The 27,650-nt window shown below is 43.6% G+C and overlaps 2 protein-coding genes across 6 annotated transcripts in view; both read right to left on the bottom strand.

Annotated features, from left to right (window-relative positions):
- Positions 1 to 27,650, bottom strand: part of Gna14 (G protein subunit alpha 14) — a 165,857-nt gene that overhangs the window by 14,785 nt on the left and 123,422 nt on the right. The gene's annotated exons all lie outside the window — the stretch shown is intronic.
- On the bottom strand, positions 8,924 to 25,764 carry LOC125340486 (10 kDa heat shock protein, mitochondrial-like). 4 transcript variants are annotated; one of them, XM_048332115.1, is made up of 3 exons: positions 25,751 to 25,764; positions 9,820 to 9,823; positions 8,924 to 9,248 (listed from the first exon to the last, which is right to left on the bottom strand). In XM_048332115.1, exon 3 carries the CDS (start codon positions 9,230 to 9,232, stop codon positions 8,924 to 8,926), a length of 309 nt encoding a protein of 102 aa, XP_048188072.1. In that variant the 5' UTR covers positions 9,233 to 9,248; positions 9,820 to 9,823; positions 25,751 to 25,764. The 4 variants fall into 4 exon arrangements, with proteins under 4 accessions (XP_048188072.1, XP_048188079.1, XP_048188099.1 ...); XM_048332122.1 differs by lacking the exon at positions 9,820 to 9,823 and having other exon boundaries at positions 8,924 to 9,251; positions 25,751 to 25,758; XM_048332142.1 differs by lacking the exon at positions 9,820 to 9,823 and having other exon boundaries at positions 8,924 to 9,236; positions 25,751 to 25,758.

The raw sequence follows: 27,650 nt of genomic DNA, 5'->3' as shown, positions 1-27,650 counted from the left end.
AGAATATTTTTTAAATGACTGCAAGGAATGACATTGCCCAGGAAGAAATGCACTGATCACTTGACTTATGAAACAGTAATTCCTCTGTACCTCACCTTAATAACAACATATTTTTAATTAATGAATGAAGTAATTTGTATCTTGCTTGCTCCTTGAAGGCCATCAGTGTTGGAAACTTTAACAGCTGGGCCTAGTAGGCGCAGGTCTTGAGAAGGATGCTGACGACACTCTCTTCTTCCTTCGTTTCCTGCTCACACTCACACAATGATGTGCAGCCTCACCACAGACTCCAAAGCAAATGAAACCAGCTGATCATGAACTAAAGCCCCCCCAAAACCCTGGGCCAAAGTAAACACTTTTCTCTGTGGAAGCTGATTAACTCAGGTGTTTGTTCTAGGGACAGAAAGCTCACACAATGACTCTCTACTCATTATGAGACTGTTCATCCAAACTTTTGGTTTCCCAGCTTCTTTCCATCAATTTCCAGCTTCTCCAGAAACGCCTGCTTGCGGCAGGGATCCCTTCTCATTGGCCACTGCTGCCAGCAGCCCAGCCACTCACTAGTCACTTGGGATATTTAACTGCCGACTTAAAGACACTCAGATTGCTCTCCTCTCCTGCCACATACTCAGAATGGAACGTCATCTTTTTTATCCCAGCTCAAGATTCAATACAAGTCTGTATTTCTGCTACTTTTGTCTTCCTTCATCATTTCTCCAACAAAATAATACACTGCAGTATTTATTAGTCACAAAATTCTTGAATGAAAGGCCAAGCTACTTTAATCTTGCCTATTAGGTCGGGGGTGAGGAAGGCTCTGTTCTAGGCAGTTAAGCAGGGATCTGGGTGCACTGTAATAAGTGGCTGCCTCAACTCACAGCATGTTGGACTTCTCCATTGGGTGATTGAACCAGGGGAGGAGAAAAAACATGGAACAGTGCATAGGAGGACTGGGTTTTCCCATGTTTATTTTTGTGGTGGTTTTGGTTTTGGTGCTGGTACTGGGGCTTGAACTTGGGGCCTCAAGCTCTTGCTGAGTTTTTTCACTAAAGGCTGGTATACTACCACTTGAGCCACAGCTCTGCTTTCTGCTTTTTAGTGGCTAATTGGAGATAAGAGTTTCACAAAACGTTCTGCCTGGACTGGCCTTGAACCTCAGTCCTCAGATCTTAGCCTCCTGAGTGTGCAGGATGACCCAGGTGGTCACCAGCGCTCAGCACACATGCACAGAAGGTTTTAGGAGGCAGGTTGGACACAATGGGCTTCACTTCTGGACACAGTTCATCAGTCGGGTCTCATTGAAAGCTTGCACCTGCATCTAGAGGAGGCTAGGAAAGTGGCCTTCCTGTGCTCACATGGAAAATGAAATGGTATTTAGTGATTGCAGAGCACTGTCTCTGTGACTCATAGATTATCCAACTCTCTTTCACCACAGCAATTTCTGACATCTGTGTGATTCCAGTGTGTGCTTTATGTATAGATCTGGTAAACCACAGCTGAGGTGGGGGAAGCATCATATCCAGCTCCCTGCTTGTATTTGTAAATTAAGTTCTCTTGGAACCAGGCCATGCCCTGTTGTAATGCCTGCCTGCTCTCACATCTACAATATCAGCTGTTGTGACAAAGTCCAGATGGCCCACAAAATGGACAACACTTAACGCTGGCCCATTACTGAAAATGTTTGCCAACCCCTGGAACAGATGGATAATTTCTAAGTGTGTCCAAGTAGCACACTGCAATAACCTTTGTTCTCTCATTCAGTCGTGCATTTATGAAGCATTTCCCTTTTTGCCGGACACTGCATGAGGTACAGTATATAACTATGAAAATATATCATCTGTCTTTACATTCAAGCTTCTAGTTTTGTTAGAGATGATGATAAGAGAAATGTAGTTAGGGGAGGGTGTGTGTTAAAAGTGAAGCTTAGAAAAGTTTTGAACTCATGTATAAAGCAAGAGAATCCCCCCCTACCCCCATGAAATTCTCTCCATTTTCCAGAAATTTTCAAAGGGTTATGAATTATTCCTTACATTGTGGACCTTTGCTGAGTGGAAGCTTGCAAAGTAAATGAAAAACACCACCCTGTGGAGAAGGTTGGAACTGTCCTGGCTCAGAATGGAGCATACGGTTTTTTTTGTTGTTGTTGTTTTCATTTCCTTTTCTCTTTAACTTCTGTAAGCACAGTGTATTGATGTGGACTAATTTTCTAGAGATTTGATAATGCCTTGTTTTTGGTTGTTTTTGTTTTTGTTTGTTGGTCCTGGGGCTTGAACTCAGCCTGGACACTGTCCCTGAGCTACTTCTGTACAAGGCTAGTACTCTACCACTGGAGCCACAGTGCCACTTCTGGCTTTTTTTTGTAACTGGAGAGTTTCATGGACTTTCCAGCTGGGGCTGGCTTCAAACCACAATCTCAGACTCCAGAATAACTAGGATTAAAGGCATGAGCCACAGTACACAGGTACATCCCCACCCCCCTCTTTTATTTTTTTAAATAAAGCTTATGGTGCCAACCGTCCCAGAGCCAATGACCAGACATTTCCCAGTAAGAGGCTGGTTTCTGGCAGAGGTGGACGGCCTGCATAATTCTCCCCAAGACACTGTTGACTCTCAGTAGAAGCCAGTGATCCTTCTCCAAATAAGACCTCTTGAAGACAAAGCCTAAACCTCTTCTAACTCCCTGTAAGACAGGTTCACACTCCAGCAAAGGCAAATGGAAGGAAATGCTAGATTTGTTCATTCAGTACCACCAAGGCTGAGCTGAAGAACAAACATTATGAAATACACTTCTTTGATAGTACCAGGCCCTTTGGCCCAGACATAATTCTGGAAATTTCCTGTGTTTGCCTCATTGTGATGCAGACCTTTCCCCTTCTCCCTGCCAAGATGTGAATGTTTGCAGCAACAGAGGACAGAAAACATCAGTAGGATGAAGGGCTGCAGCAGACTGGAGATGGGGCTGGCCCTTCATGTCTGTAGGGCAACAGAACCAGAGGTGGCAAGAATTTTGATCCAGCAAAATTCCAAAGAACTATGCAGTCAATCTGTTTTCAGCTCCACTTTCCTGTCTTTAATCCCTGGACCTTGATTTACAAAATGAAAACACCACGGCAAAATTAGGTGAGGGAGAGGGGAAAGGGCACTTCCATGTCTAAACACTTCTGCCTAGAGAAAATTGGCACATCATATCAATCCAGAAAAATAGCAAGTGCTCAGCTTAGACCCAGAGGCTCTTAAAAGGGAAAGAGCATTGGGGATGAGGGTTGTCCTCCACCCTCCATCCCAGAAAGAGACCATCAAATGTAAAGTAAGGGCCAGAAGAGTTGCTTCCTGACAACTTCTCAACCTAAAACAAAGCTCTCTGGACTACCAAATTCAAGAGCATAGCCTCTCTCAAAATGAAGAGGGGATTGTAGGGGAACGAAAAAGAGAAGGGCTCAAAAATAAGCTTTCTACTTGCAAATAAGTTGAAGACAGCCTCCAACACCAACTGTTTCCACAGAAAAGGCTTGCAAGTAGTTGCCATGCAACTGAAGAGTGAAATATGTTCTTTTTAAAAATGAAATATAGAAAACCAGTTAGGAACATATAGTGTGAAGGCACATACCTGCTGCCATTCCACTCGTTCTCTAGCCTTTACTTCAAAAGATATCATGTACACAGCAAACAATTTTTAAACTCAGTCAGTGATTGCTGTTATTAGTATATAGAATGTCAATATCAATATGACGTTGACAGAATAATAAGCATCACTAACTGAACCTTAAATAGCCTTGGTGGGGAGAGCTAGATGGCATCTCAGGCCACTATACTCACGTCATGCCATCTAGTGGCAGCTCCTGTAACCACAACTCCACCGACATGGTTTCAGCATACCCCTGACTTGCAAAGTTTCAGCCAGAATGGCATTGCTAGGTTTGAGCTAGACATGTTAAGAGTTGACATGGAGGTAAAGACCTAGAAATTATCATCTTCGGAAAACAAAAGAAAATGAGATTAGAATGCTGGTAGCTCACACCTGTAATCCTAGCTACTCAAGAGGCTGAAATCTGAATATTACAGTTCAAAGGCTGCCTGGACCGGAAAGTTCCAGGAGATTCTTATTTCTAATCAACCACTGAAAATCCAGAAGTAAAACTGTGGCTTAAGCGGTAGAGAACCAGCCTTGAGTGAAAAAGCTAAAAGGACAGCATCCAGGCCCAGTACTGGGACACAAGGGGGTGGGGACAGAATATGAATTGAGGGAGAGATTCAGCACATTTTTGCTACTACTTTTAAAGCTAGTCCTCTGAAGTATGAGAGAATGGACAAGAGGTTAAATTGACTGCACTAGTCAAAAAAAAACAAACGGATATAAAGGGACTGAGTCCAACCATCTCTGTCCTCAAGCTTTCCAAGCCATGTCCTTAGTCCTCTAAGCCAGTTCTGTGTGGTTACAGGCAAATCCACCCAAGAGGAAAGCTGGTTACTACCTTATATTGGGGCCTGCAGGAGGGTATCCTACCTACTCTTTGCATAGAATTTAATGTTATGTTTCTTTTCTGTGTTTTTTTTTTTTTTTTTTTTTCAGTTCAGTTGTGGGGACTGAACTCAGGGCCTGGGATCTGTCCCTGAGCTTTTTCACTTAAGGCTAGCAATCTATCACTTTGAGCCACAGTGCCACTTCCGGTTTTCTGGTGGTTAATTGGAGTTGAGTCACACAGGGACTTTCCTGCCTGGGCTGGCTTCCACCTGCAAGCGTCAGTCCTCAGCCTCCTGTGTATCTAGGATTACAAGCATGAGGCACTGGTGCCCAATTTAATATAAGCTTTCTACAACCATGTTTCCCATTGGTTTGTCTCTTCTCAAAAGCAATGGGGCTTCTCAATGGGGCTGGAAGCATCACTCAGGCTGCATAGCACCTGCCTGGTGTGTGTGAAGCCATGAGTTTCATACCCAGGACTTCCAGCTCCCCGTGACAATCAAACACAGTTTCATCTGAGCTATTGATACTGCCACCCATTCAAACTCCTGCTCCAGTGATGGTTCCAGTCTAGGCCTGCATCTCTCCTTCTATACCATGACAATCAAATATGTATATATGTATATAGGTGCATACCTGACAAATACATGCACATATCAAATATACATATATACATCCACACAGATACATAGGTTTTAGTCCAAGGGATTTCAGAGAACCACCCAATATTCTTACGTGTGTTTCACTTTTTCCATCCTTTTCAATAGCTAGAAAAACCTTTTGGCACACAACAAATATTTGGGTCACAGCTTGCTTTAATGATGTGCTTTTGAAATGGTGGTTTTAATCCTGGATGCATTTTTAGTTGTTTTCCTTTGGCAGTAAGAACCCACAGGCATTTTGGCCTTGGAGCAGCAGGGACATCAGGAGGCAGAGTGCTTCTCCTAAGCTCTTCCAACCCCCCACTAATCATTGGCTCTGTGGGAGGTCACTCTAGCACCCCAGCAATCCTTCAACATGGGACCCTACTCTCCCTTCTACATGGGCAGCAGGATACGGCAGCCACCCCCAGGGGGCACCATGCAAGGCCCAGCTCTCCCTCTGTCAGACATTATTACCCTCTTCTCTGTAGGTGAATGCAGGTCCAAATGCACACTTTGAAGGGAGGAGAGAGGCACCCTGTGAACTCAATATAGCCTGGGGGGATGGAAGCTAGGGGTGATTGAAGCAGGTAGATTGTGGGACAAGAGATGGGCTGGGCTCATGTTCCTTAGCCTGTGGTTGCTTCCCACGGTTAGGGCTGTGGAAACTCCACCACAACTGGGCAAGGTTAGCTCAACTTCCAGATGGGATGAGCCCAGATATCAACGTCTCATCAGAATGTGCTGCCAGAACGGGTGGCAGTGATCAAGGCGCACTGTGTTCATAAGCTGCAAGTCACATTCACACTCCTACTTCAAGGCAATGAAAACAATTTTTAAAATGTATGCAAGATTTTGCAGTAAACAATGATTTAAAACAAAGCAAAACAACAGCAACAAAGAACACAGTACTAAATAAAAACACAGGGCACCCCTTTGAGTTTGAGCCCCTGATACACATCAACCACTTTTTTTAGTATAAGTAGGTCATGTGCATTTAAGAAATACTTGTCCTAAAGCACGGGTTCCATTTACCGTAGCATTTTACTAAAGGAATTCATTTTCTTAAAGGAATCAGGATGCTTCTGTGCCAGGAACTGTTTATCTACAGCAACGGTTTCTCCCTGGCATTAATGCACATTTGACATCAGCCAGGTGACATCCTGAGGGAAGGGGGCAGAAATCCCAGTGCCTGCTTCCAGTACTTCCAGAAGTTCATTTCTCTGCAGTACTTGAATTCCTTTATTCTAAGCCAAAGAAGAGTCATTTTATTCTCCCAGGCCCCTTGGGATTCTTTGTCACCCCCCTGATTCAACCACATATTGAAAATATTTGGAAAAAATACCACACCTGCACTTGAACATGCAGATTTCCCCTTGGCTTTATTCCCTAACCATGGTATCACAGCATTTACACTACAGTAGGAGTTATAAATAATTTAAACTGTATGGGAGGGTTGAGGGAGGGGTGGCTCCAATTGTAGAGTTCCTGCCCAGCAAGTGCAAAGATCTGAGTTCAAAATCCAGGACAGAGTGAGAAAAAAGAGAGAGACACTAAAAATCAAATAGAAAGTACATAGGAGCGGGGTTAGGTCATATGCAAACACTGTACCACTTTCCAGCAGGGACTTAGGCTCTGCCCTGTCTGGCCTCTCTTCGCACGCCCAACATGCGCTCAACATGGATGTCCTTAGTGGTGGTGAAAATGACTAAAATGCAAGGGTTTATGCTACAGGTACTTTATCACAACTTGTTTTAATATAAAGAAGCTAGGTGTGATAGTTGCACACCTCTCATCCAAGCACTTGGGAGGCTGAGGAAGGAAGATTGAGAGTTCAAGGCCACCCTGAACTATACAGCAAAACCCTGTTTCCAAAGAAAGCAGTCTGGGGCACAGGGGCTGACTCACTGTTAGATGATGGAGGGCTTGAGGCAAAACAGTCATGCTGCCATTTCCAAGTCTTTCTCGGGCTCCTTCCAGTTTTGGAAGGATCACACCTGGCCTCCCACCTACCTCTGCCTGCAGGATGTCTCTGCCCCATCTTCTCTCACCCCAAAAGCCCTCGCCTTTGTCAGCTTCACCATGCTAAGGTCCCACTGGCAAAACCTTCAGGTTTGGCCATCATCCTTCATCATCAACTATTTAAAGAAATACTAACAAAGGTGAGATCCCTCAACAATTTCTTTCTTTTTGTCATTTTCCACATGTCAACTCAACTTATCAGGAGCCAACGACAATAATGTGTCCTGACTCAGCAGCCCTGATTCCGGACTCACTGGTACAAAGCTTTCTCACAACCTATGAGGCCTACACAGTGCTTTTTACACTCCTGGAATCGAGCTTGCCCTCGGCCAGGCGTCCCTGGCCCGCACCGGGGCCCAAGTGGCCCTCATGAGTGGCCACCAGCCCCATGGGATTCTCAGTGCTCTTCACACTTCTGTACCAGGAGCTCCCCCAACCCCTCAGGACAAGTTCACTTTCTTCTTTGCTCTGGTTTTCCCAGCCTATCAATTCCTTCTGGAAATCTCTTCCAACGTGCAGTGGGTCAAATAAGAGTCAAATTTATGTCCATTTAGAACTTCAGAAGGTGACCTCACTGGAAAATAGAAACTTTTTCCCACATAGTTAAGACTAGAAATGAGATCACATAAGAAGAAGGTAGCCCTAAATTTAAAAAAAAAAAAAAAAAAAAGGTGGGGGCACCCAGGAAAGAAAGCAAGGTAAAGTTGGAGGGAAGCTGGGGTGAGGATTGGGCAAGTCAAGAAATGCCAGGAGGCCCGGGTTGCACCCTCCCCGAAACCTCTGGAAGAAACCAATATTGGGCTCTTGGTATGTGACTTCTAACCTCCTGAGCCTCCAGGTGAGGGTGGCTAGAAGGAAAGAGGAAGAAACAAGGGGGGCAAAGAGTATAGCCAGTCAGATCTGCTATGTGGGTTGAAGGCAATGTGTGCCCAGGCAGGAAAGGATGGAGTGGTTATGGTCATTATGGGTAGGTGGCTGAACCGACTGAAAGCTCCGGGCAGGGCTGCTTTCAGTTTTTATAAACTGGATTATTACCATGTGTCTCTTACGAGTCCCACAACAAAACTGTACCACATCCAAAGTAGGGGGAGGGGATCATGGGAATAAAGGTGCTCAAGAAAGAACCCACTAAGTCAAAGTACTCGGTGAGTCTGAGGCTGCTTTCTCCAAGTCACACTATCAAAAAAACACACTTCCATGAACTGCAGTAAGCGAATACCCAGCCTTCCCCAGGGAGTCAATGAGGAGAAAGTCTTTTCTGGCATATCCTGTGCTGTCTGGGTGTGGGGGGAGGGGTGTCCCAGCAGGGTAGGCTGTGTATCTGCAGGGACTGTGGTAGAAGCTTTGCTGTTCACAGTGAGAGTTCAGTCTGTATCCAACTGTAAACACAGAATGTCTGGGGCCCAGTCCAGACCTGTGGCCTCATAATCTGCATAATCTTGAGAAGCTTTGGAACCAACAGAACCCTCACCAGAGCTTAAACCAATGCAGGCATCTCACCCCTCAACCACCTATGAACTAAAGGAATGTCTTTCTCAAGTTAGCCTGCCTCAAGCATTGTGTTACAGTAATGCAAAGTGGACTGGTAGATGCTTTCATTTTTTTTTTTCATTTACATGTTTTATTTGGAAATGTTTATACCAGAACAGTGAAATTAAATTTTAGAGAGAATGGATATCATTACTTCAGTTATCAGCAGTTTATTATAAAAGGGTGATACGGAAATTATTTACATGATGAAAGATCTCAGACTTCCATGGAATGGGCAGCTTCACATGATGCCATTTCAGTGATGCATTCACTCGACACACTTCCCAAGAATGTCACCATCTCTAAATAAGAAATAATCCTTGCCATCTAGAACTACTTTGGTGCCTCCATATTCTGGAAGAAGAACTTTATCACCCACTTTCACACTAACTGGCTGAATCTCTCCACCCTTTCCTTTAGAGCCCGATTCCACGGCCACTACTGTGGCTTGCAATACTTTTCCTTGAGACTTTTCTGGAAGCATAATGCCTCCTTTGGTTACAGTTTCAGCTGCACTCCTTTCGACCAACACTTGGTCAAACAAAGGGAGAAACTTCCTAAATGCTTGTCCAGCCATGACTCTCGCGGTCTCGCTACTCGGACTCTGCTCCCACGACTGCGCTGCAAGGAGAGACCCGCAATCGGGCTTGGGGACACGTGAAAAGTGGTAGATGCTTTCTGATTTTTGGTGTTTTTGTTTTGAAGAAACTGCCATGCGTGGGTGGGGGGGTTTAAGGAAATGTGTGATTGGTGTTAAATCATGTGACCATTTGCCTGGCCTATTAAGGTAAGATCTTCGGAATGTGAATGTATAGTCCTATGCTTTAAGCTCCTCTTCTATAACCACCAGAAACATGATACTTCTCTCAGGTGTTCACTGGTTTCCCGTGCAGCTCTTGTTCCCAGAGCCTGGCTCAGACTTAACTGCTGTGCTATGCTCTGGGATAGGGGTCCCCTTTTGTGTATGCATCCCACTGGGTTTGGGGCTGGCTGCTGGAGTTTGCCTCATGGAGGAAGCCTCCTACAGTGACAGTGGGTGGCTCTCGCAAGAGCAGCTACTTTTCAGCCCCCTCTTGAAATGGCTGGATAAAACTGCTCTCTGGCTTTGCTTTTTTTTTTTTTTTTTCCTATTCTCCCAAACTAGATTAGACAGTTTCTAAAGACCCTCCTGTTCCCTTGAACTTTTAGGATCCATGAAAAAAAAACACAAACTGGCATCTTAAAAACTCCCCCAGGTGGCTGGGAATATGGCCTAGTGGCAAGAGTGCTTGCCTCATATACATGAAGCCCTGGGTTCGATTCCCCAGCACCACATATATAGAAAACGGCCAGAAGTGGCGCTGTGGCTCAAGTAGCAGAGTGCTAGCCTTTAGCAAAGAAGCCAGGGACAGTGCTCAGGCCCTGAGTCCAAGGCCCAGGACTGGCAAGAAAAAAAACAAAAAACACCTCTCCCAGGTTCTGAGATCCCATAGAAGCCAAGTTCCTTGGCCAGATCCGTGGCCCTTGGCCACATGCTGGGCTCCAGACCTCAGCAGTCGATGGCCGATCGTGGAGATGAGCCCACCTGAAATCTTTCCTAAGATCCTCAGGGGTGACTTGGGCCTCGGGCACACCCATGGCTCTCCTGGATATTTCCCAGCCTGGCTGGACACATGGGGACAGGGGAGTCTGGATCACCAAGACCATAAATGCACAGTTGGTCATTTCTACAGAAAAATGACCATCGAATGTGGGAATCTGCAAACTCTCACGCCCATCAAAATACCCCATGTACTCCATGGAAGCAATCTCCCTGGGGGACTTCCTTGTCGTAATCAGTACAACAAAGGCCCATCTCTCAACAGCTGGCACCAATTAGGCAAGGCCATGATGAACTCTCCACTCAACACACCCAAGACCCAGGATTGCTCATGCAAATAGCTTGCAAGCAGTAGGCATCACCTTTATTCAAAGGCTGTTTTCTGTGTACACTGGTCAGTTCTGAGGCCGATGCTAACCTTTGCTTTAGGAAATCTGTCTGTGAAGCACAAGGCAGGACCAAGGCCTAGGGGATTAAACCTAAGAAATGTGCCTTTATCTTTCACCTTTCTTTTCTTTTTTTTTTTTTTTTTTTTTTGGCCAGTCCTGGGCCTTGGACTCATGGCCTGAGCACTGTCCCTGGCTTCCTTTTGCTCAAGGCTAGCACTCTGCCAGTTGAGCCACAGCGCCACTTCTGGCCATTTTCTATATATGTGGTGAGGAGGAATTGAACCCAGGGCCTCATGCATACAAGGCAAGCTCTCTTGCCACTAGGCCATATCCCCAGCCCCCTCACCTTTCATTTTTTAACAGCAGCCAAACATTTCTGTTTTGTTTTGTTTTTTTTGTTTTTTTTGGCCAGTCCTGGGCCTTGGACTCCGGGCCTGAGCACTGTCCCTGGCTTCTTCCCGCTCAAGGCTAGCACTCTGCCACTTGAGCCACAGCGCCGCTTCTGGCCGTTTTCTATATATGTGGTGCTGGGGAATCGAACCTAGGGCCTCGTGTATCCGAGGCAGGCACTCTTGCCACTAGGCTATATCCCCAGCCCGAAGTCCTACATTTTTATTCTATTTTATTTATTATGTGGTACTGAGGAATTGAACCCAAGGCCTCATGCATGCTAGGCAAGCACTCTAGCACGAAACCACATTCTCTGCCCTATAGCAGTTTTATAGTTGTGAGGAAATAAAACTAAACATGTAAGTGTAATGTCTTTGTACCATTATCTACATAACTGCATTTACTGGAATGCTGAGTCTTTCATTAGTGTTGTTTAGTAAACCTAAATTTGAGCCTAAGGAATTTCCTTTAGTATGTATGCAAGTAGATGTGTACAGATACAAGGGTGTATGTGTACATATGCATGTGCTAAGGATGAAAGCCAATACCTTCCATATGCTAGACAAGTGCTCTTCCACTGAGTTACACTCCCAGCCAAGGGCATTTCTTTTTAGGCACACATGTGCGTGTGCATGTGCATGTGCATGTGTGTGTGTACTGGGCTTAAACTCAGGGCCTCATGCACTCACTCAGCTATATTTACTCATGCACTCACTCAGCTATATTTACTCATGAATGGCATTCTATCACTTACATTATACTTCCAGCCTAGCATTTTGCTGGTTAATTGGCTGGCTCCAAATGGTGATCCTCAATTCTCAGCCTGGTGAGTAGATAGGATTATAGACATGAGCCACAGGTGCTAGTGTTCCTTAATGAAGGGATACTAGCTTTAAGTTCTGGTTTTTATTTGTTCATCTGTTATCCTGGATCCCGGTTGACAGCCGTGTGAAGCAGAGCCCCCATGACCCTGATGTGGGCATGAAATATGAGCAAGATATAAATCATGGTGGTGCTAAGCCAGTGATATTTAACATCTGTTTGCATTTGCAGCATATCCTCTCCTAAATAAATTTTAAAATGCTATTTGTTTAAAAGTTCTTACCACATGCAGTACACTGATCTGCATTTCAGAGGATTTTGGTTAAGGCCACTTTTTTCTCTTAGAGTATGCATCAAATCTATGTTACATAGCAAGTATATACAGATCAGGTACTGCATCATCTGTGCTCTGCCAGTTGGTCCACTTCATCGTCTCCCCTGGTGCTTTGCTCCAACATCTTCTCTCTTACAGACAACCACATGCAGGCTCCACCCCATACAGCCTGTGTGTCCCCTCCCTTCTCTCACATGAACTGTCAGTCATTCTTCTGCTCTTAGCAGACTGGAATGACAAGGTGAGGTAAACAGAAGGAATGAATATTGGGGGGGTGTGGTGTGTGTGTGTGTGTGTGTGTGTGTCCGTCCTTGGCAAATAGGGAGGTCTTAAAATGAACTGATTAGTCTGAAAAGACTTCAAAGACCAATTGTTTACAAGCACATGTTAAAGTTTCATTTTGTGCTCTGTACAAGGAAAGACAAAACAACAAAGGAAAGTAGAGTCCATTTAAAGATGATTAGGTTAGTCAGTTGGAGGGGCAACCATCACCTCCCAGAAGTTTGGAATCATCAGGGAGTGTCAGAAAACTGTTCCAGCGTGTAATCAGGAAGGTAGAGGGCGTCCCAGAAGGAGGGCTATACATTACATCACGCAAAAAGCTCTGTGGCAGACAAGGCTGCAGCATTTTTTTTTTTCCTTAGGAGCAGGAAGCTGGCAAGAGCCAGTGTTGGCCCAACTGGCTGTGGTTCACTCATCAGTTTCTAGCATCTGCGAATGTATTCAAACATGTACTGAATACCTATGAGAAGACTAGATGCAGATGTTAGAAAGATGGAAAGGCACTGTTGTAATTACTTGCAAAATGCCATGTCAAACTGTAGCTTCTTTTCTTGATGATCCTCTTGTATCCCCTTCCTATGGTTGTCCCACACTATCACTGTATCTCACCTGAGTACCCTGGATATACTGGTATTAGAACTAGGGAAGTGAAAGGGAATATCAAAATCAAGAGACAAAGGATAGAAAGATAAACAACTCCAAAAAACAATACTTGCAAAACCATTTGGTACAACCAACTGAACAACTCATGGGGGGGAGAGGGAAAAGGGGAGGGGGAGGGGGAATGAGGGAGGAGGTAACAAACTGCAAGAAATGTACCCATGGCCTAACGTATGAAACTGTAACCCCTCTGTACATAACTTTGACAATAAATAATTATTATTTTAAAAATAATAAAAAATATAAACAAAAAATAAGTTAAAAAAAGTCTCCACTTTCCAGGGAGCTCAAGGCTGTAGGAGAGACCACCAACATACATGATTGTGTCAGCAAGTGCAAGTGTAATGATGTGTTCAGGGGCTCTGGGAGCCACACAGAGCAAGCTGGACAGGGAGGACAAGGAAAAATTCAGAATAAGCTCAAAGAAGAAACATTTCCATTTCAGAGGACTACAAAGTATTGCTGGGGCATCTGGGAGGTGGAGGACGAACACAGGGTGCCCAGGGTTGTCAATGAGCCCGATTATGGAGTGGGATGAGGTAGAAGAACAGAGGCTCATGGGATTTAGTAATGTGAATCTGATTATTCATTCGAGGGAATGCTATATCAGGTATGCAAAAGAAAAAAGCTGACACCAAGTCCTACTAGGCAGAGAAGTGCCTGGCCAGGTGACTCAATGGCTGCAACTAGAAAGCATGGAGAGGAAAGAATGTGAAGCCACAGATAATAAAATCTACTCAAATGGCACTTAGTCAACATCCACTTGCTTCCAAAGAGCTAACTGGAAACTGTAATACTCACACATTCACAAACACAAACTATGGCTAAAATGCTGCAAGGCTTCCAAAAGTATAAGAAACTATGGCAACTTGTAGAGAGCAGAAAAGGTTTCAAAGTTGCCTTATGCTGACTTGTGAGAGCACCATGAATGAATGCTCAAATGGAAAGGCATGAAAGACTCAGGACAGGCTAAACGAAGACTTGGGAGTATGAAAGCAAAGGGACAATAATGGAAGGTATTGAGGCCTGCCTCCTCAGCAAGAGATGAGATGAAAAAGAAACCCTGGTGCCAATTCATGGAAAACTTTTCATGCAGTGGTATTTGTGCTGAATTCTACCAGTAAGATAGAACCATTGCTGCCCTGTGGTGCAGGTGGGTGAGCACAGCTGGGCTCCATTTGCCCAGACATCCCCAGAGCCCGCAGCCTGGCCTGCCTACCCAAGGACCCCAGACTTCTTTGCAATACAAAGATATAATTAAGAAGAAAAAGAGAAGAAGGGGGAGGGGGGGAGGGGAGGAGGAGGAGGAGGAGGAGGAGGAGGAGGAGGAGGAGGAGGAGGAGGAGGAGGAGGAGGAGGAGGAGGAGGAGGAGGAGGAGGAGGAGGAGGAGGAGGAGGAGGAGGAGGAGGAGGAGTTGTACAGGGAAGGAAGTGATGGAATCCGAACTATGCTTGAAGACTGTCTTGCAACAATATTAAATAATCAAGTACGCAGGAGTGACCCTTAACAGCTAGGCTCCAGGGTGAGTGGAACATCATTTTCAAGGAATAGAAATGAGAGCCTGTTTCACACAGAAACAAACAGCACCCATGGGAGACTAGACTGAGGGGCAAGGAAGGAGGAGAAGATGTGAACATTAAGCTACACCGGGAGATTGATAGGAATACCAATGCCATCCTTATGAGACAATGGAAATCTTGGAGGCAGAGCAAACTGAGCAGGGACAGTTGGCCAGTAGGGATAGGGAAGTAGGTGTGGGAGGGTCAATAGGCTACACAAGGGAGGCTGGAAAATCAATCCCCAAAGTCATTTGCTCCAGTAAGGCACGAGTGAGGAGAAATTATCTTTGCAGTTGGTATAGCACATGCTATGTCTTTGTTGTTGTTTTAAGGTAAACAGAGTAAGCTTATTTGAAAGTGAAAGAAAAGCTGTGAAACAAAGTAGCAAAACTCTCCAATCTGGAGTGGAACCTCAGGGAGGATTGCATGGGAACACTGCCTGGGAATAAGGACCCTCTCAGAGGGGTAGTCATTCAGAATTCCTCCGTTTCCTTCTCATGGCTTTGTGCTGATTAACCTGCTGTGCGCCTGTGGTAAATTTAACAAAACAAATGAAAGGCTTATTCACTAAAAACTACAAAAGATTGTTGGAAGAAATTAGAAGGTGTAAGTGAACAGAAAAATATCTCACATGTGTCAGTTGGAAGATGTAATATTGTTAAGATGGTGATATTCCCCAAACTGATGGACATAGTCAATAAATCCAATCAAAATGTCAGCTGGTTTTCTTGGCATAAACTGACAAGCTCATCCTAAAATTCACCTAGAAATATAATAAACCCAGATTGGCCAAAATAATCTTAGAAAAAGGAGGAAAAATGAGAAGATGCACTTCCTTGTCTCAAACTTGCCACCAAACTATAACCCATCAAGATAGCCATATACATGTATGGAGCAGACAGTCCACAAATAGGCCACTGCAATTATAGTCCACTGATTATTTCTTGCCAAGACAACTCAATGGGAAAAGTAACTTCAGACAGTGTATTCAACAAATTAGACTGGAACATCTGATATTCGCATGCAGATGGATAAAATCCAATCCTATCTGGCATAATATATAAAACTGGACTCTAAACTTATCGGCTGCATAAATGAAATAGCTAAAACTGTAGAATTCATAGGAGAAACATAGACCACATCTCGATGACCTCTTCCAATAGATCTAGAGATAAGATGGGGGTGGGAAACAAAGAAGACAATAGGTAAGTTGGATGGCATAAACAGTAAAAATGCTTATGTTACAATGGATACTATTAAAAATGTAAACAGACAACCCTAGCCAAGAGGCCAGTGTTTATAAGTCACATATCTGATAAAGGTTCCTTTTCAGAGCAAAGAAGCCTCAAAACTCTACAATAAAAGGATACTAATGCAATTTAGAAGTGAACAAAAGACACTTGAAACTAATATCTCTGGAAAGATATTACACAAGTGACTGATAAACATTTGCAAAAATGTCATTAGATATGAAGGAAATGCAACCCAAAGGTAGGAAGAGGTACTATTTATACCCACTAAGACAGTTATGACCAAAAATATGGATACCAATAAGCACTGACAAGGACCTATGGAGAAATTATTACCCATGTATGCAGGTGAATTGATGAAACTGTGATCACTTTGTAGAGTCATTTGGCATTCCCTTTCCTAGTTAAGCCATAGTTTCCATATGCTCAAGCCATTCCTAGTCATATACCCAGGGGGACTGAAGACAAATGTCTACATAAAAACCTCCTCATCAACTTTTATCACAGCATTATTCATAATAGCCCAAAGTGAGAGCAATCTGTCATCTGCTGAATAAACAATGTGGCCGAGCCATACAATGGAATCTGATCTGGAAATAGAAAGATAAAGCTGCAGCATGGACAACCCTTAAACATATTATGCTGGGTAAAAGAATGCAACCACAAACAGCTGCATGTGAATAAGATCTCATCTAGGTGAGATGTTCAAAATAAGCAAACCCACCCCACTCAGAATGTCACAATCATAATGCAGAATAGGGAAATCATTGTTCAGTAGGTAGAAGGCAAAAAACTGTAGTGGAGCATACCCAAGTTTAAGAATCATGGCCACGAATGCCATCCTGAAAAGGCAGGTGATGTTCATCCCACAGCTGTTCATTTTGGATATAGCCTAGAGGCAAGGGTGAGACAACTCACCTACATGCCTCAGCCATGGAAAGTTACACCCCAATACTGAGAAGCCCAATGAATACAGGGTCCGCCTTGGGAAACTCATTACTGCTTCCAATGTGTTCTGCAACATGGCTGTGCAAAGGAATGTGCTCCCCTGATAATACTCACAGACTTGGCTTTTTGATAACGGTTAAACAGAATATGCTGCTCTCATTAAGAAAACCTGGTCACTGGATCAGCATTTGGAAAGGGTTGGGTGGATGTTAGTCTTTACAATACTGAAGCAAAATGAACAACACTTGTCCTTCAGTATTTCTCTTATAACCACTAAAGTTTCTCCTGGAGATTTGCAGCTCAGACCCTAGTTCTTCAGTAAAATACTGGAGAGAGCAGAGGGAATTAGGATGTAGGAGCAGGGAGTTGATTGGAGCCCTGAGCCCTTTCTTCCTTTCTCTTTTCCCTCCCTCCCTCCCTCCCTCCCTCCCTCCCTCCCTCCCTCCCTCCCTCCCTCCCTCCCTCCCTCCCTCCCTTCTCTAACTCCCACCATTCCTCTGCATTCTTTCCTGGGCTTCTTCACAGGGCCATGTTCAAGCAAACTCAAGCAAGCATCAAGAGCACAGAATTTCAGGGCACACCTTCTCAAGCCCCTGCATAAGCTCTGGGGCCTGGGAGTACATATTTTACTCTAGAGGACCAAATGAACCACTGGAACTGTTGGGAAGGGGACTTAGGAGCTCTGGGCATCAGAGATGGGAAGGTATCCAGGAGGGCAAGTTCTTTTAGTCCCTTAAAATCCTCAGCTCAGGACTGGGTCATGGCAGGCTCAAGCCCAAGGGGGGCCCTCCAGCTTAGACCCTCAAGAACTAAATTGGCTTGGTATGGATAGAATATAGAAATAAGGGGGGAGGGAGGGAGGGAGAGAGAGGTGCTAACTCAAAGCTAATATATCTGGGAAATGAGAAACCAAGTAACAGTAACTTGGCTTAAAAGGGCTTAAACAAGGGAGAACGATTGAGCAACCAAAGAACCTGTTCCTTACATTCAACTGCCTAGACAAATGTCTCCATTTTAAAACTTCCTATAACACTGACAGGGCAAAATGACAGCAACACAACTGCACGGAGTATCAGAACACTGGAAAACAGCCTTGCCATCTCTCTAGTGCATGAGGAGATGCTGCCAGAGAGCAGGAAGTGATGGCTTGTTCATCTCCAGTTAATCCACACAGCACAGTGGAGCAGCTGGTTCATTGCTGTCTTTTGGATAAACAAAAGTAGAACCTAGTCATCTCCCAGCATCCGGTATATGTGGGGAATTGCTTCCAGGGGCGGTCTCAAGAGAACAAAATCCACAGATGCTCAATCTCATACAAAATAAGAGACTTTTATACTTTTATCTAATCTATATGAAATCTCTTACATAAGATATTTATGTATTGGCCTATAACCTATATCCTCTTACATAGTTAAATAATTTCTACATTATTTATAATATCTAACAATGCAAATGCCAGGGAAACAGCTGTTATATTTTATTATTTAGGGGATAATGACAAAAAAACATCTGGACATGCTCGGTACAGATGCAATTATTCTTTCTCCACTATTTTCAACCTTTGGTTGGTGTGAACCTGTGATGTAGAATGTGCAAGTCTGACAAGTAATTCACACTCAGAAGCCTAAAGTGTGTGCAGAGCCCATGTTGGGGGAAGAAACATGTAGGGTGTAAATGAAGAACACTGGTTTTAAGGAAGCATGGGAAGAATCTGGGCCATGCTTCCTCTTAAACCTGGTGACCTTGGCCCATTCACCTCCATCGCCATAAGATTATCTCAGAGCCATGTACACTTGCCTGATGAGGCAGGCCCCGTAAAGCCCAACCCACAAAGTGCGTTGATGATGTTGGGTAGGAAATGTGGGGAAATGGAAAGCAGAGGCAGACAAGTGACATGTCTCTGCTAAGTGTTTAGAATTCACTTCCCTGTATCTGCTTTCTATTCTCCCACTTTTTCTTGGCATCTCAAATGGAGTTTGTTCCTTCAGCAAACTGGATAAGCATCCAGGTGGTCTGGCACCTGCCTAGTCTGGCAGTCTAATCCGAGTCTATCGGCCTGAGGGAGTTCAGAAAGCAAGGAGAGGAAAATTAGAGAGATTTTTAACTAAGTTCCCAGGACTGAAGGTCATGAATATTCAGAACTAAGAGCTCTGGAGGACCCAGCAAAAGAAACAGAAAGCCAAGCACTAGTGGCTCATATGGATAATCCCAGCTAGTCAGAAGGCTGGTATCTAATGATCACTGTTTGGCCCAAAGCAAGACACTTATCTCCAATTAACTAGTTACAATTAAAAAGTTACAAGTAGAGCTGTGGCCCCAGTGGTAAAGCACTCGCTATGAGTGGAAAAAAAAACAAAACGGAAAAATCTCAGGGAAAGCTTGTGGCCCCCAGTTCAAGCCCCAGTACACATACACACATATGCACACAGACACACATGCATGTACACATGCACACACGCAAATATGTACTTCAATGAAACAGCAATAAAAAGAAAATACTAAATCCTTTAGGAAAAAATGAAAATCAGAATGGCATTAGATTCTAAAAACATCCAGGCTAAAAAAACCCACTAAATTAATGCCTTGAAAATAAGGATGGAAATGACTTTCAACCCAGAATTCAATATTGAGATATTGATCTAGTATATGGATAGAATAATGGTACTTAAAAACATTTTCTCCCCAGTTCCTCATCTTAGGAAACAACTGCAGGATGTTCTTCAGGTAAACATGAGATGAACCAGAAACAAGGAAAAGTAGAACACAAGGAAAGAAACACAAGAAAGTCTCATGGTTAAAGGTTTCAGTAGACTAAAAGAATAATCTTGGAGCAAGTGGATGAATGGCTTGAAGTAAAAATGTATCCAAGAGAGAAAAAAAGGAATTTATAGAAGATAGTGTTTGCCTTATCACACTAAAATAAATTTTATAATTTAGTCTGAAAGTTTAGGAATTAACTAATTGGAAGATAAAACAATGTTCTTCAGGAAAATTTAAATCTGTTCAAAAGAGAATGCAATCACAGTATAAACATTGGTCTACCAGTAATATTTATACAACTATAACACTGCTGAATGATTTTATTGCAAATGGTTATATAATTATGTAAGGAGTCACAGTGTTTGTGAGTGTGTGTGTTCATCCACATTGTGAAAAGGTTATAAAATTGTTTCTATAATAGGAAGTAAATAAGAATACAGATTAAAGCTTAAAAGATGGCGATTACTAACAAAAGAAATAGCTAGGGCTGCAGATTTGGCTTAGTGGTAGAGGACTTGCCTAGAATACACAGGCCCTGGGTTTGATTGCCAGCAGTACATGAAAGTAAAAAGAAAAAATAAGAAATTGCTTAAACTTTAAAAGTGGTAATTTCTGTTGCAAATCAGAGACCAGTCAAACTGTTCTTTTGTCATTTTCATTTTATGGGTTTTTGTTTGTTTGGTCATGGGTCTTGAATTCGGAGCCTGGGCACTGTCCCTGAGCTCTTTTGCTCAAGGATGGTACTCTACCACTTGAGCTAGAGCATCACTTCAGGTGTTTTAGTGGTTCATGAGTGATAAAGAGTCTCACAGACTTTCCTGCCTGGGCTGGCTTCGAACCATGGTCCTCAGATCTCAGCCTCCTGAGTAGCTAGCATTACAGGTGTAAGTCACCAGGGCCTGGCACTTTGTCTTATAAGATCATGTATCTATGTTATTTTAATTTTTTTAAAAAGTTAAATAATTGAGGTTATTTAAACCAGTCAATTAACATTTCCATATCTCCTCTTCCTTATCTGTTAAATAAGAATTATGAGGAGGAGAAAGATGGCGCCGAAACAATAGGGAGGCACCCCGACTCGCACCAACTGAATAGCGAGCTGGGAACTCCAACACCCAACACTCCACCAAGAACCCAGCAAAACCAGCATCCAGAAGCAGTGGAGAAACGCAGGAAAACAAAAAGGAGCAAAAAAGAAGAACCGAAAACCTACACGGAGCCGGAGATTAATCGGGGCACCCTCCCCCCACCAGCCGGCCCTGGCCCAAACAGGGTCAGGCTGGGAAAGGGAAACCCGGCGATCGGCAGACAGGTTGCCAGGAGCGCAGAATCCATATAGCGGGAGACCCCACGGACACAAAGCAGGGTGCGGACCAAGACACACCCAGCAGCGACGAGAAGTTCGGGTCCACACCGGATTCGGACAAGGGAACCCAGCGCGGCAGAAAGAGGGAACGGGGGAGCCACCACGACACTTCGCCAACCCCTGAAGGGCCAACGGCGGTGCGGGACACGCACACAAAGCAGCAAAAGTGAGTCCCCCATAATCCCTTCCCCCAACGGGAGACCCAAGCCCGACAAAGAAGCTATAGCTCCCTCCCTCCCCCTCCCCACTCCCGTGGGAACAAAGGTCCCCCAAATCAGGCGGGAAGCTCCCATCAGGCGCTGGGAAGCCAGTCTAGCAGGGGAAGGGCGGAACAGCCCCAAGCCCCCAAAGGTTCCTGAACTGGCAGAACCGGCCCCGTCCCCTTCCCAACAGGGGCCGGGGACGGCCGGCAGGGCAAGCCCCACCCGAGGCGCCTAGACCTTGCGGACTCTTACAACTAAAATCACAGGCGCTGGTGGGCAATACCAGCCCAGCAGGGTCACCTGAGCCTGATCTCGTTCCCCCTCCTCGAAGCGGAGGCGAGGTCTGAGAGTGCCAAGCCACACCCGGACAGTCGATCCCACTGGGCCCCACACATACTGCCTCCCCCCCCCCAACGGACTCGCGGGAGGGCACAAGCACAACCCAACAACCCAGGGCTCGCTCTGGGAGGCAGACCCCACTTAAGTGCCTGTTGTAGGGGACTCACAGTGCACAGGAGGGCGGGGCCCCGGCGAAAGCGCCCGCTCTGATAGGCGTGCCCTGCACTGGTGGGCGGGGCCACAGCGACAGCACCTGCTGACGCAGACACGCCTACACAGAAGGGAGGGAAGATCTACACAGACTTCCAGATGCGCAAATCACAAAGAAACATAACTCAGTTCATCAAAGGACAAGCCAACTCGCCAGCTCCAAAAAGCAGCACGACTGGAGAGGAGATGGAGAATAAAAAAGCAAATGAGGACATGTTAACAGGAATGATCGAAACTGTCAGAAATGAAATCAGAAAACAATTCCAGGAGTTTAGAGTGGAAATCTGGAAGGACACCCAGGAAGCCAAGAAAGAAATGGAAGCAAAACTGGATACAATGCAAGCCTCGTTTAAAGAAATGGAAGCAAAAATGGATACAATGCAAGCCGCCTTTAAAGAAAATCTCCACACCCTGAGAATTGAAATGCATGAAAAAATAGATTTAAAATACAACTCTTTAAAGGAAGAAATTTCCACGATCAGAGCTGATATGACAACCATGAATAGCTCTCTGACATCCATAAACTCCGCAATTGAAACCATAACACAAAGAGTGGACCATATGGAATCCAGAATCTCTCGCCTGGACGATGAAGCAGCTGACAACAACCAGAAAATGACCACACTCCAAGAAAAGGTGAAGCTTCAGGGAAGATTACTCCAGGAACTAATGGACAAAGACAAGAGATATAATCTGCGCATAATTGGAATAGAAGAAGGAGCCGAATATCAGAGCAGAGGGCTTAATCATGTTCTCAATAAAGTTATTGCAGAAAACTTCCCCAATCTCACAGGGGACCCCATCCAGGTAACCGAAGCCTATAGGACACCTGGCAGGCCAGACCCCAGGAAAACCACCCCAAGGCACATAATATTCAAGACTACAGACCTCAAGATTAAAGAGCAAATTCTGAATTCAGCCAAAGCGAAGAAGGAAACTTTTTTCAATGGGAAGAGGATTCGAATAACATCCGACTTATCCACACAAACTTACCAAGCTCGAAGTGAGTGGAAGAACACCATCCAAGTACTTCAGAATAACAATTTACAACCTCGGATCAAATATCCAGCGAAACTGGAGTTCACATTCGAAGGGAGAACCAGATCTTTCCACACCAAAGAGGAGCTAAAGGAGTATGTGAATAAAAAACCAGCCCTACAGCGAATATTAAGAGGGGAAGCCCACCCAACAGAGATCGTAAAAGACACACAGACAGATTCAGAAAGAAACTTCAATAGCCAAAGTCCAGCAGAAACACAAGCTCACTAAAGACAAGAAGAAAAAAAAAAAAAAAAAAAACAGGAAAAAACAGCCCAACAAGAAAATGGAAGGAGAAAAAACACCCTTATCCTTGATCTCTTTAAATATAAATGGCTTAAACTCCCCGATCAAGAGGAGCAGACTGGCAGAATGGATCCGCAAGCAAAAAGTTGACATCTGTTGTCTACAAGAGACCCACCTTACAGCAAGGGACAAAAACAGGCTTCGAATGAAAGGATGGAGCAAGATCTACCAAGCAAATGCACCCACCAAAACGGCAGGTGTAGCCATCCTGATCTCAGACAAGCTGGATTTCTCTTTAAAGTCCACTCAAAAAGACAAAGAAGGACACTACATATTGATACAAGGAAAAATCCAGAATCAAGACATCACGGTGATAAATGTATACTCACCGAACAAAAGAGGCCCGACATATGTCAAGCAAATTCTCACAGAATTACAGAGCAAGATAGATGCAAACACAATCATAGTGGGTGACTTTAATACTCCTCTCTCTCCAAGAGACAGATCCAACACCCAGAGGATTAGTAAGGGAGCTGAGGACCTAAATAACACCATTGCCCAAATGGATCTAACAGACCTATATAGAACCTTCCACCCTACAGAGACCCAATACACCTTCTTTTCAGCAGCCCATGGATCATATTCCAAAATAGACCACGTCATAGCCCACACAAAGAACCTCAGCAAATACAAAAGAATTGACATCATCCCATGTATTATATCTGATCACAGTGGATTAAAGGTAACCCTCAACAACAAAGGATACCACAGAGCCTATACACACTCTTGGAGGCTAAACCCCACGCTGCTATCCAACACTTGGGCCACAGATCAAATTAAAGATGAAATCAACGAATTCATAAGCCACAATGACAAAGAAAACACATCACAAAGAAACCTATGGGACACAGCTAAGGCAGTACTGAGGGGCAAGATCATTGCACTCAGTACCCACATTAAAAGAATGGAAGCAGAGCAGGTGAATACCCTCACGATGAAACTAAAACAACTGGAGAAACAAGAAATGACAGAATCTAAAATGACTAGGAGGGGAGAGATTACAAAGATTAAAGAAGAGATAAATCTGATTGAAAATAGAAAGACCATTCAACAAATAAATAAGACTAAAAGCTGGTTCTTTGAGAAAATAAACAAAATTGACAGACCCCTTGCAAGACTCACAAAAAAAAGAAGAGAAGAGACTCATATTCGTAAAATCAGGGACTCCACAGGAAAAATTACAACAAATACACACGATATTCAAACAATCATAAGGAGCTATTTCCAAAACCTCTACTCAACAAAAAACAATAATTTTACAGAAATGGATCAATTCTTAGAGAAGTACAAACTGCCCAAACTGAACCAAGAAGAAATAAATCAACTAAATAAACCAATAACTTACGGTGAGATACAGGAGGTAATCAAGAACCTCCCTACTAAGAAAAGCCCAGGCCCAGATGGATTCACCAATGAATTCTACAAAACCTTTAGTGAGGAGCTAATTCCAATACTCCTCAAACTCTTCCGCGAAATAGAAACGGAGGGAAAAATCCCGAACTCATTCTACGAAGCTAATATCATACTCATCCCCAAACCAGGCAAAGATCCAACAAAAAAAGAGAACTACAGACCAATATCACTAATGAACACAGATGCAAAGCTCCTCAATAAAATATTAGCTAACAGGATCCAGAAAGTGATCAAGAATATCATACATCATGACCAAGTAGGCTTCATCCCTCAGTCACAAGGATGGTTCAACATCCGTAAATCAATCAATGTAATTCACCACATAAACAGAACTAAAATAAAGAATCACATTGTTATCTCAGTCGATGCCCAAAAAGCCTTTGACAAAATACAACATCCATACCTATTAAAAGCTTTGGAGAGAACAGGAATAGATGGAACATTCCTCAAAACAATAAAAGCCATATACAACAGACCAACTGCTAATATCATATTAAATGGAGAGAAACTTAAATCATTCCCCCTAAACACAGGAACAAGACAAGGATGCCCACTCTCCCCACTTCTGTTCAACATAGTGCTGGAATCCCTAGCCATAGCAATAAGGCAAGAGGAGGACATCAAAGGGATCCACATCGGCAAGGAAGAAATCAAGTTATCCCTATTCGCAGACGACATGATCTTATATCTCAAGGACCCAAAAAACTCAGTACCCAAACTCCTACATCTAATAAACCAATTTGGCAAAGTAGCAGGATACAAAATCAATCCACAAAAGTCAGCAGCTTTTCTGTACACCAGCAATAGACAAACAGAAAAGGAAATTATGGAAACGATTCCATTTACAGTAGCCAAAAAAAGAATAAAGTACCTAGGGATCAACTTAACCAAGGACGTGACGGACCTATTCAATGAAAACTACAAAAATCTAATAAGGGAAATCAAAGAAGACACAAGGAGATGGAAAGACCTCCCATGCTCATGGGTAGGCAGAATCAATATAGTGAAAATGGCCATACTGCCCAAATTGTTATACAAATTCAATGCAATACCTATCAAAATCCCAGCCACATTCTTCACTGAAATAGAGAAACCAATCCATAAATTCATATGGAACAGCAAAAAACCTAGAATAGCCAAAGCAATTCTAGGCAAAAAACATAGTGCAGGAGGTATCACCATACCAGACTTCAAGCTCTACTACAAGGCCATCATAACAAAAACAGCATGGTATTGGTATAAAAACAGATCGGAAGACCAGTGGATTAGAATTGAAGACCCAGAAATAAAACCGCACTCTTACAGCCAACTGATATTCGACAAAGGAGCTAAAGACATACAATGGAATAAACATAGCCTCTTCAACTACTGGTGCTGGGAGAACTGGGCAGCCATATGCAGAAAACTCAAAGTAGACCCAAGCCTATCACCATGCACCAAGATCAACTCAAAATGGATCAAGGACCTCAACATCAGACCTGAATCCTTGAAACTACTGAAGGACAGAGTAGGAAAGACACTAGAACTTATAGGCACAGGAAGGAACTTCCTGAATAGAGTCCCAGGCGCACAACAAATAGGGGAAAGACTCAACAAATGGGACTACTACAAATTAAAAAGTTTCTGCACAGCTAAGGTCATAGCCACCAAAATAGAAAGACAGCCAACGATATGGGAAAGGATATTTACCAGCACAGCAACAGACAAAGGCCTGATATCTGTCATCTACAGAGAACTCAAAAAACTAAGCCCCTCCAAGCCCAATAAACCTATTAGGAAATGGGCAAAAGAGCTAAAGAGAGACTTCACAAGAGAAGATATAAAAATGGCAAAGAAACACATGAGGAAATGCTCAACATCCCTGCTAGTAAAGGAAATGCAAATAAAAACAACCCTGAGATACCACCTCACCCCAGTTAGAATGGCCTATACTCTGAACTCAGGAAACAACAAATGCTGGAGGGGCTGTGGGGAAAGAGGAACCCTTCTCCATTGTTGGTGGGAGTGCAAATTAGTACAGCCACTTTGGAGAACAGTATGGAGGTTTCTCAAAAAGCTCAATATAGACCTACCCTATGACCCAGCCATACCACTCCTAGGCATCTATCCTAAACAGCAAAACCCAAGATATCAAAAGGACATTTGTACTTCCATGTTTATCGCAGCACAATTCACAATAGCCAAAATTTGGAAACAACCCAGATGCCCCTCCACAGATGAATGGATCCAAAAAATATGGTACTTATACACAATGGAATACTACATAGCGATTAGGAATGGTGAAATATTGTTATTCGCAGGGAAATGGTCAGAACTAGAACAAATAATGTTGAGTGAGACAAGCCTAGAACACAGAAAACAAAGGGGCATGATCTCCCTGATATATGACTGTTAACAAAGGGAGATGGAGAGACAGTAGAGACCAAGTCTGTGAACACTGTATATGTGCTTGATACATTGTATACTGCATATGGGTCTACCTGACCTAGACAAGGGATGGGAAAACAGGTTGTAAGATATCACAAGAAATGTACACAATGCCCTACTATGTAAATGCACCCTCTTTGCACAGCACCTTGTAAAAAAAAAAATTTATGTTCAATTGATAATAAAAAAAAATTAAAAAAAAAAAAAGAATTATGAGTCTGAAATAAGCAGCTTGCAAAGGCATTTTATAAACCATAAAGCTATATTCAAGAGAGATAAAGGTGTGAATAGGAACACTAGGTGTAACTAGAAGCACAGAAAGGAGTTCTTGGCTCCTAAGTCATGCATGTGGAACACATGCATACACAAACCACATTTACAGCTGGGAAAAGGTTGTTTCATTTATTTAAAACCCTGGCAAATATGTAGTTGCGAATATCAGTTATTTATGAGTTACACATTTTGAAGGAATCACGAGCACCTACTACAAAAGCCATTCATCTCTCTAAGCCTCAGCAGGCACTTCCAGCTCAGCCATCACAACCATCACTGTGAGCATCTGGGTGCTAACCTCACTGTGCCAGGCACAGGGGCCTGTTCACACAAAGCTGAAAATTCCAAGTGGCATCATGTTTGATGCCAGAGTCCCCTTCCAAAAGAGACATGAATAGCTTGGAGTATTCAGAGGAAAAGAGAAATACAGAAAATGACATGTCTTA

This window comes from Perognathus longimembris, chromosome 1, assembly GCF_023159225.1.
Source record: "Perognathus longimembris pacificus isolate PPM17 chromosome 1, ASM2315922v1, whole genome shotgun sequence".
Taxonomy (NCBI): domain Eukaryota; kingdom Metazoa; phylum Chordata; class Mammalia; order Rodentia; family Heteromyidae; genus Perognathus; species Perognathus longimembris.
This window is presented reverse-complemented; position numbering and strand designations above follow the sequence as displayed.